General features: G+C 42.3%; 1 protein-coding gene across 3 annotated transcripts in view; it reads left to right on the top strand.

The window, feature by feature from the left end:
- arid1ab (AT rich interactive domain 1Ab (SWI-like)) overlaps positions 1–18,287 on the top strand; it is a 78,743-nt gene that overhangs the window by 32,623 nt on the left and 27,833 nt on the right. For 2 of the 3 annotated variants that reach the window (XM_038302678.1, XM_038302680.1), the window contains exons 2-4: positions 4,740–4,961; positions 9,518–10,129; positions 10,830–10,937. In XM_038302678.1, the coding sequence (XP_038158606.1) occupies positions 4,740–4,961; positions 9,518–10,129; positions 10,830–10,937 (942 nt within the window). The remainder of the gene's footprint in view (positions 1–4,739; positions 4,962–9,517; positions 10,130–10,829; positions 10,938–18,287) is intronic. The other variant, XM_038302679.1, reaches the window with a different exon arrangement.

Genomic DNA, 18,287 nt, shown 5'->3' with positions numbered 1-18,287 from the left:
CGTTATGGAACACATTAATTAACTGAAAAATGTTGCATAGTATGCCTTTAAATAAATGACTGAGGAGCATCTTTGGTGGGGTCTGAGGTGACCGCCATCTTTACCGCCCCTCCCTCTGAGAAAATTGTTGAGAGCTGGATTCAGATTTTAATGCTTGTTTATTATTAAAGGTTAAACATTTATGCATCTTTATTTGTTTCAGTTTGAAGAATTTTATAAATATTTGGTGCGAAGTATTTGCAATAACAAGAACTTTTATATTTTTCCTTCCTTTAGTAAAGTGTTCAGTCCCCTTAAAACTTTCCTATTTTAGGTGCTGCTCTTCTCCACGAGTTGCAACGCTATCAGGGATGAACAAAGTAATGAGAAGTACTACTTTTTAAAATACATAAGTATTAAAAAGTAGAATGTTAACTTTTGTCTTATCAGTACATTGCTCTATAATCTTCAGAGTAATTTTACAGAACCTTGTAACTATTACTTAACTATCGGATGTATTGATGCATAGAACCGCTCTGCTACACATTCTATATCACCTGTAAAAAAAACGTCAGCATAAAACTGTCAGAAATATAAGGACAGCTATTTTGATTTAATTTAGTTTTTATTTAAAACAAACCAAAAAGAAAACAGTCTTGTTTCTCTTCACATTTTAAGGTTGAATTTATTACAATAAAGAAACAGAGACTCTGCTTTCAGCCTCACCCTGCTAACCACATGGCAACAACTCGAACCTCAATAAAATCTTTTAACTCCAAATATCGGCTCATTTAGTGAAATATCATTAAATCTCTAAAACAGCAGTGTCCAAATCCAGGGCTGGTGGTTTAGTTTACTGCTACCTCCTCAGCATGAAGAAGTTCTGCTTAAGGCCTGCTAACGAGCTACCATCTGACCCTGGTGTGTTGAAAAGAGATGAGTAGAAGATCCAGGACAGCTGTTCCTAAGGATGAACTTTGAACTCCGTCAGAAACGTTTGCATTTCAAGAAAGAAAAACAGCAACAGCGGATTACAAACAAGCCCCGGCTAGCTTACTGGAAATGTAGTGGAGTGAAAGTTATAAGTACCCACCCCAAAAAATACTCAAGTAAAGATACTCTAATATAGTAATCAACTGCGTGTATTTTACTTTTCACTTTAACTCTAGCAGGTGTATGATGGGAGCCTTTAAACATATAGAAAATACAAATCTGCCGCCTTAAATGATGGACAAGAAGTGCGTTTTTTCAGTCAGGGATAAATGGATTTTGCGATATGTCGCGATTTTCGCCTTCCCAATATAATCTCAATCTTTCAATTCCTAATATTGATTTTATAAAAAAACATGTTATCTAAAACAGTGAGGGAAAATGGGCTGTCTCTGCACCCCCACCCTGGTAGATGGTGGAGCTGCAGCACCATTTCTGTAGTTAAGGCGGTCACAGTAGAAGCAGTGGAGCGACTCAAACCCCAATAGGCTCTATGCACAGCTCCACTACTTCCTGAATTTAAGGCAGCTCCTTTGTTTCCTGTCTTTCATTATTGGATGCACTGATTAATCCAGGTGTGTATGACCTAAGTAACTGGCCAGACACACCTGGATTAATCAGTTCGTCCAGTAATGAAAGACAGGAAACAAAGGAGCTGCCTTAAATTCAGGAAGTAGTGGAGCTGTGCATAGAGCCCATTGATGAGCATATACAGCACCTGCTTTTTTATCTATACATTTCATTATCATAACTGGTTAAAATATTGCAATATCCAAGTATTTTGACACGTATCGCATCCCAACGCACATGCCAATACTCACCCCTAGTCAGGGGTCCCAGAGAGGGCCCTGTAGGGGCCACAGGAACATGTCCATGTGGCTCTGATCAGATGAGACTCGCATGGAAATCAGCTGAAAATGGAGGCTGCACATCACCATGAACAACATGGCTCCTCTGTGACTCATGGTAGCAGAAGCATTGGACTGATTGAGTCCTTTATTTTTCCATCCCGGTGGAAGATTGGGTAGGTTTTTCTTCCTGGGAAATCCTGGAATAAAAGACTTGGAACCAGAGTCAAATTAAAAAAAAAATTTTGTCACTTTAAAATCTAAAGTGTTTTTTTAAGTAGAGAACAACAACATATAAACAAATGGTTTATAGACAATTTCCTGATTCACATATTTTATAAAACAAGGCTTTAGGCTGCCCTGCAAGGCTTTGAACCTGGGTTTGAGCCTGGATCCATATTTATTTCTGATTCTGTTCATGGTGGAGAATCCTGCTTCACAGCAGCAGGTTGAGCCAAACATGCTCTAAATGTGCAGGGTCATCTTTTAGCACCATTTCACTATTCTTTCATCAGTTCACCACAGTTCTTCCAGCAGTTCACACTTTCTCTGCTCTCTTTTTCTCATCATCTTCTCCTTCTTTCCGATCGCCCGGCTTGCCACAGGTTTGCCTGCTGTGTCTAAAAGTGGCAGCAGCAGCAACCCAGACTGACAGCAGCTCATTGGCTAATTTCTATCACATGCTGCCTGGAGCCGGACGCTCTGGAGGGCTTTACCGTATTAACAAGAGAAGCAGCGCAAGTAAAGTTAGACACTGCCGTTGGACTACATGTGGTAATTTATAAATGTTTAATTCAGGTTTGGACCGATTAGCCAGCAGGTGGTCCGGATCCACTAATGTGTGACCTCTGCTCTAAAACAGGCCTTTAGCTGAAAGAGCGACCCACTTAGAGCACTAATTGTTAAAAATATAAAAACATTTTGTATTTAAGGTTTAAAAAAAAATATCTGCATTTATCACCTCCTGAAGTTGAAAATTTTTAATTTCACCTGGTTTGATATAGTAAAAATGTTTCTTTAAGGAACATTTAGCGATCAGATTAATCGAAAAACTAATCAACAGATTAATTTAAAAAATAATCTTCTGTTGCAGCCCTAGTTTAATGTCCAGATGCCATAAAAAAAGTCTAGAAGTTTCCCTCAGACTGAACAAATACAGATATTGTTTTTGGGAAGTGGTTCTGTGAGGTCTTGGAGTTTTCTTCTCCACCCTGATGGTGGATCTGCTGCACTTGGTCACTTTTCCCCGCTGAGCCGTAAGCCGTCAGGCTCCTTAACGCTCAGGCAGGTTCATAAAGCTGCTGTAAAAATATTCTCACTGCCGGCAGAGTATCGACCCAAGATGGCTAACCTTAGGGTCCTGGGATCTCTGGGAGGGTTTTTTTTTCTAAATGAGGAATAGAGCTTTTTTTTTTATTGCGGCTTGTTTGCATTTGGCCGTTTTTCAGGTTCGGAGGTCGAATCTAGCCGACGTCCAACTTCTAAGGACTGATTGTTTCTGCATGGCTGGTGTTGGTGCGTCGTGCACCTGTCTGTTCTGCATGCTGTCCTTCCTTTCAGACTGGGGTTAAAGGTGCATTGAAGGTCACAGGAGTTTCCCTAACCGCCCCCCCTAGGGAACATAGTAACATCTCCACACCTCCTCTGGACACACACACATTTTCCTGAACCTGAGGAGCTCAACAGAGTGTGGCCTGGAGGGGGGGGGGGGGGGGGGGGGGCAGGTTTGAAAACCTGGAGTGGAATTAGCCAGCTGGTTGACTGCACTCACAGGTTGTAGATTAATCCCAACACCTCCAAACACCTCCGGTGTTTCCCGCCACACGTAAACCCCCCCCATTCATAGGATGCCAAAGCCTGCTGCTTTATTAAAGCCCAGGAAGAGCAGGGCCTGGCCCGGGTTCAAACAGCACCGCAGCTGGGACCTGTTACATTTTCGGCAGGCTGCCCTCTCTCCGTCTGCCCGGCTATAAATAGTAACGCGGGTTGTCTCCCTCAACCGAGGCAGAGATGTTTTTTTTTTGGAGGGGGGGACAAAAAAACCCCACTCAGATTAATATCCGTGGGAAGCAATGAAAGCTTTGTGTCTGCTAGCCGAGGTCAGCGAGGCCGGGAGGTGTCGCTGCTTCAAAGCCCGCTTTGCGGCTGCAGGTTTCTGCGGTGGGTTTGATGGGAACGTGCAGGGATGTGACGAGCTGTCACATCCCCACGCTGAGGGGTTTTATTTTTAGTTTCCAGGTGACGCTTGACTGAAGCTGCTGTTTGTCTTCTCTCTAATTTCTCCTGGAGGAGAAACACTTTTTTTTTTTTTTTTGAGGAATTCCTCAAAGCTCCTCACATGTAAACACGGATTCTGATCCAGCTGTTTCCAGATGAGACGGTTGCATCATGCAGCTCGGCGTCGCTGGCTGCTGAAACCACGCGTGGCTCCGGCTGAGGGTTGGTGGGCCCGACTCCAGACGCCGCAGACAACTTCCACTTCCCTCTCAATATTTTCCCAGCCGCTCTCCCTAACGGCGCTGTAACAGTATCCGCCCACTGGCACTATGATCTCCTGGGCAGGAAAACGCTCCTGGCGGATGTTGTGGCTCCTTCATTCACTCTCAGCCAGTTTTTTTCCCCCTTTTTCTAGCGGGAAAGTTAATCCACTTGTTTTCCTTTTTTTCTTTCCTCCCCTTCAGCATCTTGTTCTATTTTTGTTTGATTAAACTGTGACAGGTTTATGAGATGATCCTCTCAACACACTTACTAGCTGCTACCATTCAGTGTTTTTATCAATGATTTTTTCCCACCAAATGGAGAAAAAAAGCCTCTTTATCCGGAGGATTGGATCATTAGTTTGTTTGTGATGTCATACAGTAAACCATCCTCCCCGTCGCTGCAGTTTGTTTTCTAATCATGGTTTCCTCCTGTTTCCTCCAGCCTTCCAGCCCGATGGAGCAGGTAGGGAAGATGCGGGGCCAGCCATACGGAGGACCCAGCCCCTACTCCCAGCATCAGCAAGGGCCTCCCACTGGACCGGGCCCCCAACAAGGAGGCTCCTACCCAGGGCAGAGCTATGGGCCCCCGGGCCCTCAGAGGTACCCGATGGGGATGCAGAGCCGCACACCGGGGGCCATGGGTGGGCTGCAGTACGGACAGCAGGTACAGTACAGGTCCCTTTTTAAACTGTTCACCATTCCTGTAAAACTCTTAGTTCAACACTTAGATTTGACCCCGAAATCCCACATCATCCGTAATCGCTCCGCCTCGCTGCGCTCCAGACCGCCCTACAGCTTCCACTGTTGCATAATAATAATATTAAATTCATAGAAGCAAATCATGCGGAAATTACCTTTTAATTTAATGACGTATTAAAAAAATCCCCATCAGCATCCAGCATATGTTCAGTTTCTGCCCAAATATTTTCTTTTTGTTGTGGATTTTTGTAACCGGGATAATAAGGATCATACCAAAAAATAAAAAATAAATATATATATATATATATATATATATATATATATATATATATATATATATATATATATATATATATATATATACTTCCAAACTCAGCATCTCTTCATCCATTCCTGCAATAAGAAGTTAATTTTGACTGGATTTGATTTAACCCTTAAGCCTCTAGGTATAAAATAAATATTTTGATCCAGATGAGAAGTCTGCTTCCTGGTATGTTGAAGAAGAAATAGTTTGCATCTGATTATAAACAGTCTTAGTTTTAGGGAATATTTAAGAATTATGCTCTTAATTTGTAGTTACAGATCTGTTGTTACCATATCTTAATTTGACGAACCGGATTTTCTCGTCGTTCTTTTTCCGGTTTGGTGCGATTACGGATCGGAGCAAAAATAGCTCGGCTCCGTATTTTGATGCTGACAGACGGAGAAGACATACCTGGATGGTGATGTGCGAAGGTCTAGCGGTAGATGATGTTCTCATTGATTAAAATGGCAGACAAGTAGTCCGCACGACGTCGCGGAGAGGAGCGCTGACGGAGGATGTGGAATCTGGGAGTTAAGAGCAAATTCCGCCTGAAATTCCATATGTGAATTAAAGAAAGTTCAGCTACCAAACTATTAATGAGAAATCAAATTGTTTGTATTTGTATAACAGAAAGGCATTGAGGAATATTTTTCAGGTGGAACCGCTGTTTAAAATATCTCAATGTCTGATTTAAAGGTGATTAATTTAGACTCGCCAAATTTTTTTCCAAAATAAACTCTGCAAAGAACCATGAAAACCCATTTGAAACTCTGGATGAACCCTCAGACTTTATAAATCCAAATCTTGACTATAACTCAAGCAAATTTAAACTGAATAAGTTGAAGCATGTTTATTCCATAAAGGTTTCAGTGGGCTTTTGAGATTTTGGCACAATGGCAAAAATTATGCAAAAATGAATTCTTTCCCCTCATAGAAGGTAATCTGGTCAGATAAATGTGCTGATTTACATTATTAGAGACCTTCTGCATAAGGCAAGCCTTTGCTCTGCAGATTTAGCAGTTGTTTCATTTAAATTTACCATTGACACACAATAATAACAATAGAAAATAAGAATAACAGAGCAAGCTTATGTAACGCATGCCGGTTACATCAGCTGAAATGGTCGCCCAATTACCTCCCACCCCTCCTTGGAAAGGTTTGAGCCTCTGGTTTCCAATGATGGCGGCCATTAGTGGGTGTGGCTAAAAATGAACAGCAGCTGTTGAATTACTACCGCACACATTTTAGGTGGAAAATAAAATCTTATTTTATTTGTTTACACAGCTATAAAACAAAAAGTATTTTTTAAAAGAATAATTTTGTAGTAATTATGTTTTAGATATTTTAAAGACCCATTTGAAGGCATGTGGATGAAACACCATGTGACTGGGATTTAGCCATTTCTATAAATGAATAAACATCAGCTGGCCGCGGTACCGGGGCTGCTCTTAAGGGGTTAACTGAAAGGGTTAAGTAGGATCCTATTCTAGCAGCTGGTTGCATGTTTAATTTGAATCAACCAATGATGTTTGGAACGTTTTTTTTCAGCTCAAAATTTGTTTGTTGCTTAACAATAAATAACACAGATCTGTGTTATTTATCCTTTATCCTTTGATCCTTTAGCCTGCTAACGCTTTAAGGATTTGTTTACTTTTCTACTAATTTCACTAGGGCTTAAACCATTTAACCTGATTAATCAATTATTGAAATAATCATCAACTAATTCTTGATGTGTCACCAAGGTCACTCAGCCTGCTTGAAAAGGCAAGCGTAGTGAAACATTTAATGATCAGCAAACCTTGAGGCAAAGACAATAGGCAACGTTTTTTTTTTTCTTTCTTTCTAGCTGAAGTCAGAAAGTTAATGTAAGAAAAAAAAATGGCGTTAAAGCTCAAGGTTTATGTTTGCAAGGAAAATGAGATGCTGGTTGTATTCTGGTGGATAGGCTAGATAAACCAGCTCCATTCGTACCAAAAAAGATCTGGCTGTTGCGAAACAATCCAGTGGACTTTGTTTCCATGTTTGAAGATGTTTCGCTTCCTATCCAAGAAGCTTTTTCAAATCAAATTTGTTTTTTTTTTTATTGGAAAAGCTTCCTGAATCGGAAGCAAAACCTCTTCAAACTCGTAAACAAAGTCCACTGGATTGTTTTTTTTAACTTTTTTGGAATGACTGACCTGGATGACTGAGAATCTTCACCAGCATCTGGCTGTTATATTATACAGTGATCTCTACTCAGATTATGTTTGGATCTTTGAAGCCCCTCCTCGCTAACAGGGGTTTACATTTTCTCCAGTATTACACACATGCACATAGATTACAAAAGTTCAGGCAACATAATGGCAGGGAATCATCCAAAACTGTCTAACCTGTCTCCCTGAACCCCAGTCGGCCTCGGCAGATGACACTGAGCCTGGTTCTGCTGGAGGTTTCTTCCTGTAGAAAGGGAGTTTTTCCTCTCCACTGTCGCTACAAGCATGTTAGTGTGAGGGATTGCCTTCGAGTCAAAGAGTCGATGCAATCAACTGGTTTTCCTTAGATAGAAAACTTTGAATCAATTTGACTGGATGCTCGGATGAACTGTAAATTGACCTGAGATGTTGTGAATTGGCGCTATAGAAATAAAACTGAATTGAATTGAAAACTGTTGGGCAAGCCATGATCCATACAGTCACTGCAAGCCTGTATCAGCTAATAAAGAATGATTTCTTTAACAGAGTTGGGATGCATTTTAAGGCCTTTAAAAGCTTCCAAAGCAAAGAGCAGTGGATGTTTGAGCGCTGGCTCCCCCTCAAAGTGAGCAACCATCCCCTCTACCAATGAAAAATACAGGAGCAATCAGGTTTCCACCGTCGGCTCTTATTTTCACACATGAAATCAAAAGATGGAGACGGTTCCTGCTGCGCTGTCAGGCACAGTGGGCAGCACCTCCATCCAATTGAACACTGTAAACATCCAGTTTGCTCTTGCTACTGACACATAGCCAGGAAAGCAGACCCTTGTTGAACTTCTCAGCCAGAACGGCGTCTGAACTGAGAGACGCACGCAGGGAATCCCGCGGAGCGGAGGCTTTTCTTCCCCGTCCGCCGCCGGTGGTCTCGTGCCCATTGTGCGCTGTGATTATGTCATACTGGCCTGGCTGGTGTCTGACCATGAACTCGATAAGTGCCCTGCAGAGAGGAAAACAGCCTCCGCCGCTCTGATACAATACAGACACTTGATGTTGTTTTAAATGCGCCGCAGCTCTTTATTACCATCCTCGATTTTCTTTGAATCCTCAAGTAGTTCACAACCCCCCTCCCCCCCATCCCTCTCACAAAAGACACTTTTCTTCTCTCTTTCTTTATTCTTATACATACAAGAGTACAAGTTCCTCACTTACTGAGGAATTAAATAATAATGCTGATGTTAAATGCATGTAAAAACACTGAATCAAAGTGTTTTGTCATCATGCTGCTGATAATAAAGAAGAAACTCTGGAAATACTTTAAGTTTCTTGGTTTCTCATAAGGTTTAGACTTAGATTTTATTTTGTCATTTTGTTTACACCAGTGTAAACAAAAAGAAATGTCATTAAGAACAGCTCTAGACAATTTCATTTTTTAAAGTGCAGCCTTGAAAACAGTAAAAAAATACATTACAACAGTAATATAAACATATGACTGTATTTTCAGTTTTTTTATAATAAAATATAATAAAATACAATAAAATAATCCATTTTACATAACATCCAGTACGGATCAGGTAGTGACAGAAAAGTTTATATCTGGTGTAAAATTAGGTTTTACCTTTTTTAAAACAAACTGGTAACTAAGTTAAGGATTTAACTTGTAGTGTTGAGAATTAATAACTATTCTCTAGATAATTTAGAGCCTTACCATAACTTTTTCAGACTCCTGCTGAGTCTTTAAAGCAGCTTTTCTGGTTCAGCATTTTGATCCCTAAAACAATTAAAATTGTTTAAAACGACTAAAACTGCAGGGGAGCAAACGATTCATTAAAGTCTGTTTTTAATGAAATGAATGATGCAAAAGAGACCAGTGGTTCACAGTTCAGGGCTTGTCGAGATACAGTCACTAGCCCGTTTGGATCAGAACACCCCGGTACCAGGATGATGCCACTCCCCCAACCCGCTGAGGGAAATCCTAAACCCGTAATCTTTAACCGATGACAGAAGGTTGATTTGATTTTAAGCGGTTCCCCTGTTTCCTGTCTAGATGTCTGCCTACGGACAGCAGGGTCCAGGAGCCTACGGCCAACAGAACCAGGGCTACTACAGTCAGCATGGCCCGCCCCCTCACCCCAGCCAGCAGCAGTCCTCATATTCTGGCCCCACCCAGGGCGGCTCTGCTGCTCCCTACACTCAGCAGGGCCACCCCTCTCAACCTCCTGGCCAGCATGGGCAGCCAGGGCCCCCATACCAACAATCTCAAGGGCCCCATGGACCCGCTGCAGGACAGCCCCCCTATAGCCAGCCCCCACAGTCCCATTCAGGACAGCCACCTTACGTCTCTCCTCCTCAACAGCAGCAGCAGCAGCAACAACAGGGTCCTGGTCCGCAGAGTCAACAGGGCCCTCAGGGACAACCCGGGTACCAACAATCGGGCGGACCGGGTCAGACACCTCAGCAGCAGAGCCAACAGCAGCAGCAAGGGCCACCGCAACAGCCGGGAGGTCCGTCCGCTGCGGCCCAGCAGCCCCCGGGTCACGGCCAGCAGAACCAGCAGTCGCCGTACTCCCAGACTCCACCCCTGCAGCAACCCCAGCAGCAGCAGCAATCACAGCCTCAGCAGCAATCTCCATTTCAGAGGTTCCCACCCCCTCCACAGGTAAAACCTTCACACCAGAAAACCAGCCATTCTTCCACCTTAGATCCAGGTTAAAGCCCCATTTTCACTACCCTCTGAAAACCGATCCCTGCCGAGTTTAGACCGAGCTTAGATCAGGTAACCGTGCCGAGCTCGGTTCCTTTCGACCATTTACACGCCACGCCAGCGTGGTTCCTCGCCTCCTAGGGACGAACCACGGTACTACTGCTCTCTAGAGGGAAACAAGCAAATCAACATGGCGGCGTTGGATTATAATTGTGATATTTCCTTGTTTGCGGAGAAGTAGATATGACAAACGATTGTCTAATCAGGGCTTACAGACGCAGGAAACGACCACAGATGTTGAGGTTCATCACACTGCTAAGCAGAATCATCGTCTGGGATGGTAGAGAAGCTAGTATTTTTATGAATGGCTGAAATTTCAGGATTATGTAGGCTGACTGTAAGGAAATGATGCGGTCTGCTTTTTCTTTGTTCTCTGGGAATCGAGCCAGAACTGAACCGTGCCGAGCCGTACTGATGAACTAGTATCAGTTTAATGCAGTTCGGTTGTGTCTGGCACGATCCGGTTCAGTTTTACCGGCCATTTACATTCATCAGTTATCTCAGTTAGCACGGTTTCAAAAGGGGAGTGTAAATGGGGCTTAAGCCTTTGTTCTTTTTAAGCTGAAATTCACCTGTGGTCTGTTCTTCTCACCAGGAGCTCTCCCAGGACTCCTTCAGCTCCCAGTCCAGCGCTCCTCCCTCCAACCAGCCCAACAAGAGTGGACAGGAAGACAGCATGCAGGGCCGACCGTCCAGCCTGCCGGTGAGAAATTCGCTCCGACTCGGATCTATTCTTTGAGTCTGGCTTGCAGCTTTATTCAGTATAAAATCTAGACGTTTACCCTGAGAGCTGTCTGAAGGTTTCTGTGTTCAGATCCTGGGAGATGGAGACTGAAAGGTGCCACTGAGAGCCCAAAATGGTCTCCCTTTATCTCCTTTATTAGTTTTGAAAACTGGCAGATGTTTTTAGGAATTTGGTTCCAGATGGTTTCTGATCATCTCATTGTGTCAGCAGGTAAACAGCAGGTACAGTGAGTTTAGTCTGGTTTAGTTGGAAGTAGAGATGAGTGTTTTGATAATAATATCTGGGCCGATGTCTTTTTCCATGTGGTTTCTGTTTTTGTTTGAGAGAAGGCGTTCTATTGCGTGTTGTTTTTTTGGTCATTGATTGTGCTTAACAGAAGCAGAGAAGTGATGTCAGCGCTGCGGTCGGCTCTTCTTGGTGTCCAAAGGAAAATGTGTGGTATCAGCTTCAAAACAGCGCTGTTAATATTCTGTGGATTTTCATATCAGAGATTCTAAAATGATTTGATAAGCAGCGAGCTGAGCAGAATCCGGATCCGGTTAGCTGCTGGCAGGAATGAAGCCATTTGGAAGGCTCCCTCATCACAGCGTTACTTTGGGTTTGTTGGTCAGTAGACCAGTTAGTTTAAAGGAAAAGTCAGTTTAGCGAGGAATAATCAATGGATCATTATCTATACCTAAAAGTAATACTATAATTATAGTTTAGCATTAATCAGTAAAAAAATAAAAACAATAATTTTCCTTGTGATCACTGAGTCCGGGAGTGGCAATTTTTGCCCAAATATAGTAGCACCTCATTCCTGAAATCTTCCGGCAGTGATGTCACGATGCGGTAAGCCTAGCGCCATTCTCCCTGCTTTACTAGCAAAATCAATGGGAACTACTAGACACATCTGCAATCAACAACAATTATTGAAGATTTCCAGAGGACTTCACCATTGAAATTCACCAGAGCTATAGTTGGGGATGGAAATCAAAAACCGGTTCTTGTTCAGAACCGGTTCCGTGTTTTCCATTTCCATGGCACCGTTTGGCAGCTTGCTTCACTATTCTCTTAACAGTTCCGAGCAGCACCAGAGACTTGCGCTGGGCAGCACAACTTACATCACGTTTTTTACGCAAGTCTCGCATACGACATTCAGTAAGCAAATATGACGTGACCAGGCGTAAATCTAGAAAAGCAAAACTAAGACGGCCAAAGCGCTCGAAAGTTTGGCTTCATTTTAAGGAAGAGAAAGATGGAAACAAGGAGCTTTGCAATCATTGCAAAGTGGCAATTACATCCGCAAGAGGAAATGCATCCAACATGCAGAAACACCTGCGCACACAACATGGCATACATTTTAACTAATGCCGTGTTTTTGATGCTTCCGGACAGAAGCTAAAGTTACGACAGCATGGAAGGCAACTCTGGTGGTAAGTAGCTAGTTTTATATCACTGGCTATGCTTAATGTGGTTCCTTGTAAATCATATGCTATATCTGGAAGTAAACCAGTTTCCTACCTCTCTTTGGGGTTGTTAAACATGCTGGGAAGTTGCTCCGCATTTCATGGAGCGAGGGAGAGGTGACGCTCGTTTATTTAAATCAGGGGGAGATTAGTTTGTTTGCCGAAATTGTACAGTAATGTTTTTTCATGAAACGAATGCCTTCTCCATTGTCTTTTGGATGATTGTGACGAGACGAGACTGCCTTCTGTTTTCCCAGAGGAAATAGAATGTCCCAGGCGAACGTAGACAAATGTCACCGTGCACTTACCAAGTTCATTGTTTCACAGATTTGATAAGTGAATCGGAATTGGGAAAATCTTATCAATTCCCAACCCTAGCTATAGTTAAACTGACAATGCCCACGTGCATGGCAGCTGGATGTGTTAATAAATTGGGTAAAAGTGAAAGAAAAAGCTATTCCACCTTTCTGATTCCTGATCCTCCACGGACGGGTTTATCGTTGGATTGCCAACTTGAAGAGGGAGGATTTGCCATCGAACTTATGGCCAGAGAAAAAATTTGTAATATGTAGCTAACATTTGGAAGAAGAATGTTTTCAGGATGACTTGGATAATAGCGCGTTGTGACAAACACCAGATACAGCACTGGGACTTGATCAACAGCCGATACCGCACCGTGACGTCACAAACCATTAGGTGGCAGTAGTGTTCTTTGACAAACATTGATGCCTCCAATAAAGCACGTTCAAATGAGAATTACTCTTAATTAAAAACACTGATCATTTATTGAACAGGATGGAATTTCATATTTAAAGTACTTTCAGAAGTTTCAATTCTGAATTTGACCGGACTTTTCCTTTAAGAATCTGAAATGATTCCCCTTAGTGATGTTGATGAAGTGGTTCTGCTTTATGTTGCTTATGTCCCACCTCAGGTTTGGGGGCATGGTGATGCTAAAAGCAGCAGATCTTTTTGGTCCCTCCTAACCTTTATTTTCCCCTTTTTTTAATCTAGTCTGCTCTGTAACAGAGGCTAAATGCTCAATAGTATAAATCAAAGCTCCTTTTAAAATTCTGTCCTTCCTGTTCTCTGTTGGAAGTCTTGCTCTCCGTCGCAGCATTACTGAGAAGCAGGATTTATCTTGAAAAATGGAAGAAAATAACAGTTTCTGTTTTTGACTGTTTTTGACTTTGAGTCACGCTGAAGAGCGTCGCCTTAATGCACCTTGCAGAGCTTGGATATGGTGCATTCATGGAGCCTCAGTCGTCTGGTGCTGATCAGCTGTTACCTCGGTGCATCTCTTCTTCTCTAATTGTCTTTTTTTCGTTATTCTGTCAGCTTTGACACCTTTTTTAGAGGCTAGCACCACGTTCCACCTGATGTACAGAAGTTTGGGGGAAAAATTAGAATAAAAAAACGCTGTAAAGCGTTTCCCTAAAAGTTCAGTGTTTACTAGAGGAAGGTTTGAACATAAAGTGGAGAAGAAATCCAAGGAAAAGTTGGATCTCAGTGTCTGTGTGGAGGTGGAAACTGAGCTGGTGGATCTTTATAGAATTAACTCTGTGCTCCTGGAGCTGGTTCTGATCAAAACAACGGGATTAGAGAGATCTCTCACCAAGAGGCTGACGCTTTAAGTGACGGATGGCTCACAGGGCCAAAGTATTCTGAGGGAAGCTATTTGTGTAGAAAGTAAAGAGTCAGTTTTTGTGATAGCCCTCTGGCTAAGATAAAGGTGAGAGCCCTAGCCTTCCCTCCCGCCCCGGTGAAGAGGTGCCTCGCAGAAACGTGCTGCAGTTTCCATGGCAGTGTTTATAGGTCAGACTGTGGCGCTAACCTCATTCTGGGCCTCGGGGAAGGAGAGTGAGAAATGAGATCATTAATGCGAGAGAATGAAAGTGAGGAGAGTCGAGTCGGCGAGGAGGAAAGGTGGGGGTGGGGGGGTGAGGTACTGCAAGCAAATAACTTTAAATGGTGTGAATGATTGGTTGGAGTTGGAGACGGAGAGAGGGAGGGAGGGATGAGAGGCAGAGCTGTCTACGCCATTAGGGGATGCCCTCAGGATGTGTTTCCCTTCTCTTTTATTTATTTCTCTGATTTATTTATACATCTCTCTGTGGGCCGAACTCATTGGGCCAGAGCTATTTTTATTTAGCCTTTTTTCCTCCTAACTTCTCAGGGAATCCCTATTGGTGCCGTATGATTGGCTGAGAGAGGCATTAATCTTCCTAAGGAAGACGTGAACCAACCCCCCCCCCCTGCAGAGCCTCACATCTGGGTGCAGATTTAGAGCCTTGTGAACAGACCTCTGACAGCGGCGGTGGAAAACAGCTGGGCTGATTCTTACAGGTGTTTTCGGTTAACGTTCACCTGGGGTGTCTGCTGCACCTGGAGTTAGACTGCTTCACGAGCTCTGCTCAAAAAATAAACACCCAAAAATGAACCGAAAGGTTGAAGAGACTCCGTCTGTGTTTTAAAAAGACAGAAATAACTGCAGCTCCTTCCAAATCCAGAAAGAACACCTGGAAAACAGATCCAATCATCACCAAATCACTTTAATCTCTTAAATCATAAAAATAACTGCTCAAAGGACGATTTTGAGTTAAGATTTTTTGCACCAGGATGAGGCGGTCAGAAGTTCAGAACTAATTTGACTAAACTTTCTGAAGGACTGGTGCGGACATGTCCCCACCAATGATATCAATACATAGACTTTGTCTCTCAACAATATGTGAGACTAATTTCTAAATTTGATTTTGCCGCTTTTGAAAGAAGATAATCACTCATGTAGCTGAAAGGGAAAACATCCATCGACCAATCCACATTTTTCTGGATGGATTGATGGATGAATGAATGAAACTGAAATTGTGTCCATACTGGGGAGGCATTATATATTGCTGTTGGAATCGGAATTGGCTGTTTATCCTTTTTTTAATACGTAAATATCCAGCTACCCATTAATATAAATATCAGTGTATTTTGGTCCTTTTGAGTTCTCAACTATAGGAAAGCATTCAATAAAGTTTGTTTGAGCTCAATTTTGGAAATACAAACCCTATTGAAAGCATTTGTGTCGAGTAACTGTAGGTCACCACCGCCCTTATGTTCAGAACGTACTTCTGCATCCGCACAAATCAAATGTCGCTTGGGTCTGTTCGCAAACCAGTTTTGCTCTTATGCTTCTGCACAGTCGGTCTATTCAAGAACTTGTGAGAACTTCGGCGGCACCGGCAGGAGTGTTTATCTTCCAAAACAACAATGGTGCGTCTGCAAGATATCACGGTCACAGAGATGGATCTAGAAATGCTACACATCGTAGAGGAACGGGTTCGGTTAATGGAGTTCTGCTTCAGGTCTTCGAGGGTTTGCGACCGCCCCATGCGTAGTCAGGATTTTTTGAGAGACGGATTTGACGTTTGCAGGGGCAACCGTCAGCACTCCGCTCCGCTCATGTACGTCATGCGGACTACTTGTCTGTCATGTTAATCAAAGAGAGTTGTTCCACATCCGCCGCTACTCCTCCGCACATCATCGTCCACGTACAGTTTCTCCATCCGTCACCATCAAAATACGGAGCCAAGCTATTTTTGCTCTGGTCTGGCCAGGTCAAGATCAGCAATTTTGCAATTGCACCAAACAGGGAAAAGAAGGTCAAGAAAATCCGGTTTGTTAAATTAAAATATAGTAACGAGTCTAACAACGCATCGGTAGCTACAAATTAGAGCATAATTCTTATATATTACAAAAAACTACAGCCGTTTATTTAAAAGATTGGATGCAAACTATTGATACTTCAACATACCAGGAAGCAGATTTCTCATCTCCATCAAAATATTTATTTTATACCGAGAGGTTTAAAAGTTTAATCAAATCAAGTTAAAAGAAACTTCTTATCGCAGGAATGGATGAAGAGATGCTGAGTTTTGAAGTAGAGAACAAACAGTTCATAAAAAAGTATTTCGATCCTAATTATTCCTGTTAGAAAAATCCACAACAAGAATAAAATATTGGGGCAGAAACTGAACATATGCTGGATGCTGATGGGGATTTTTTTTATATGTCATATTAAATTAAGGGTTAAACATTAAGCGTTCATTTCCACGTTTTGCTCCTATGAATTTGATAATATCGCTCATGTTTTCGAGCTTCGAGGAAATCAGAGCAGAGCAAGATGAGAGGAACAGCGGGGCGGTGACGGGTGACGGAGGAGGTGGGATTTCGGGGCTAGGACGTCTCCTCCAACTTTCATCACAAAGTTACATCGTTGTTTAGATGGTCTGTTGTTTTCTCATGGTCATTATAGAGATGGATATTTTTGTAAAATATTAGCGTTCGTCTTGTTTCAGCTTCCACCCGAACAACTGATTGATCACTGCGTTCAGACGCCATACACTGAAGCTCAGGTGTTTCTGCTCCCTTCGTTTGCCCTCCATTGTTAATGTTTTCTTTGGTTTGTTTAAAAATGTCTCTCTCTTGTTTAAAATGGGACTTGTTTAACATTTATTATTGGTTCATTCTGACCATTTAAATGGAGGGAAAGAAAATGACATCGGTTTCAAGGATCAGCCCAATCGGTTGGACCGACACCAGCCTTAAAAAAATCCTTCATCGGTCAATCTTTACTTTTTAATTTTTGTAATAAGTTGTCATGTTAATCTAACAGTGATTTTTCATTGCATACATGTTTTCATGAAAACACAGCAGGAGAAAATGTTTTTTTTTTGTTTGTTTGTTTTTTACATAAACAGAACATTAACAGTATGTTGTGTAAATTTGCAATAAAATTTCTGCTACAGTGGAGCTTATTTATTACTCTGCACAGCATTAAAATGAGTTGGAAGCAGCCCAGTTGTTGGCAAACGGTCAAGTCTTAGTCCTGTTGATTGACCAATGATCCGACTCAGTGGTCCAGCAAACACTAAGATTGGTTGGGTCATTTAATTTCTATGGAGTCTTATTAAGAAATACAAACAACAACTTTTAAAAGTATTGATTTAAAACATTAAACTGATTTGTAGTTCTATTTTTTCTGATCAAAACAGCTCCATTATTATCAGATTGACGTTAAAGTCGTCGGGAAGCGGCTGTTCTAACCGTTGCAGTTCCGAATTCTCCTGAGTGGTGCACGACTTTACAGGAGTGGAAAAAGTGAATGTGATTGGTCGATTATCAAGGGGGTGGGATTGTTGTGCCGAAAGATTCACAAGTTTTTGGTTGTGGCCGGTTTGTCAGAAGCATCTTGCTAACCAGTTAGCAACTTAGTGCTAGTAGGTTCACAATGGGAAATTCCATTGGGACCAAGTAGCACTAAATTGGTGACTTAGAAACGACACTGTCAAGGAACACTATGGACAGAGGAAAAATGCGAGAGGAGGAGAGTTTAGTGTCGGAGGTCGTGGATGAGTCTCCTCTGTCATACGTTTTGTATTTAGAGGAGGAAAGCGGGATGAAGATGTTGTGGAAGCGGACGTCAGGGCGGCAGAAGCTTGGTTTGGTGTAGAAGGCTTCCAGCCGTTCATGTTTGAGCCCTTGCCTCGCAACGCTGCCAGTTCTGTTAGCTCTACGCCTGCTGAAGACACAGACGTCCATCCCCGTGAACACTGGGACAGAACTCACTGGGAAAGGAAATGATTCTTATTTGAACCATTGCGTATATTAGCTGCGACATATGAATCAAGATGCTATGACCGTAAAAATGTAATTGACAGATGACCGTTGATATATGATTGGCTGAATTTAGGTGTTCAGGCTGACTTATAACTAACTCACCTGCATAAAATAACGAGAAAGAAAATAGATTTTAAGACAGGATTTTTTTTTTTTTTATATAGAAATTTTTTTCATTTTGGGACAATATCGTCTG

The sequence above is a fragment of the Cyprinodon tularosa genome, unplaced genomic scaffold (genome assembly GCF_016077235.1).
Source record: "Cyprinodon tularosa strain WSP-4 unplaced genomic scaffold, ASM1607723v1 ctg498, whole genome shotgun sequence".
NCBI classification, from domain to species: Eukaryota; Metazoa; Chordata; class Actinopteri; order Cyprinodontiformes; family Cyprinodontidae; genus Cyprinodon; species Cyprinodon tularosa.
The sequence above is the reverse complement of the archived record's forward strand: the minus strand, read 5'-3'. Positions and strand labels throughout refer to the sequence as shown.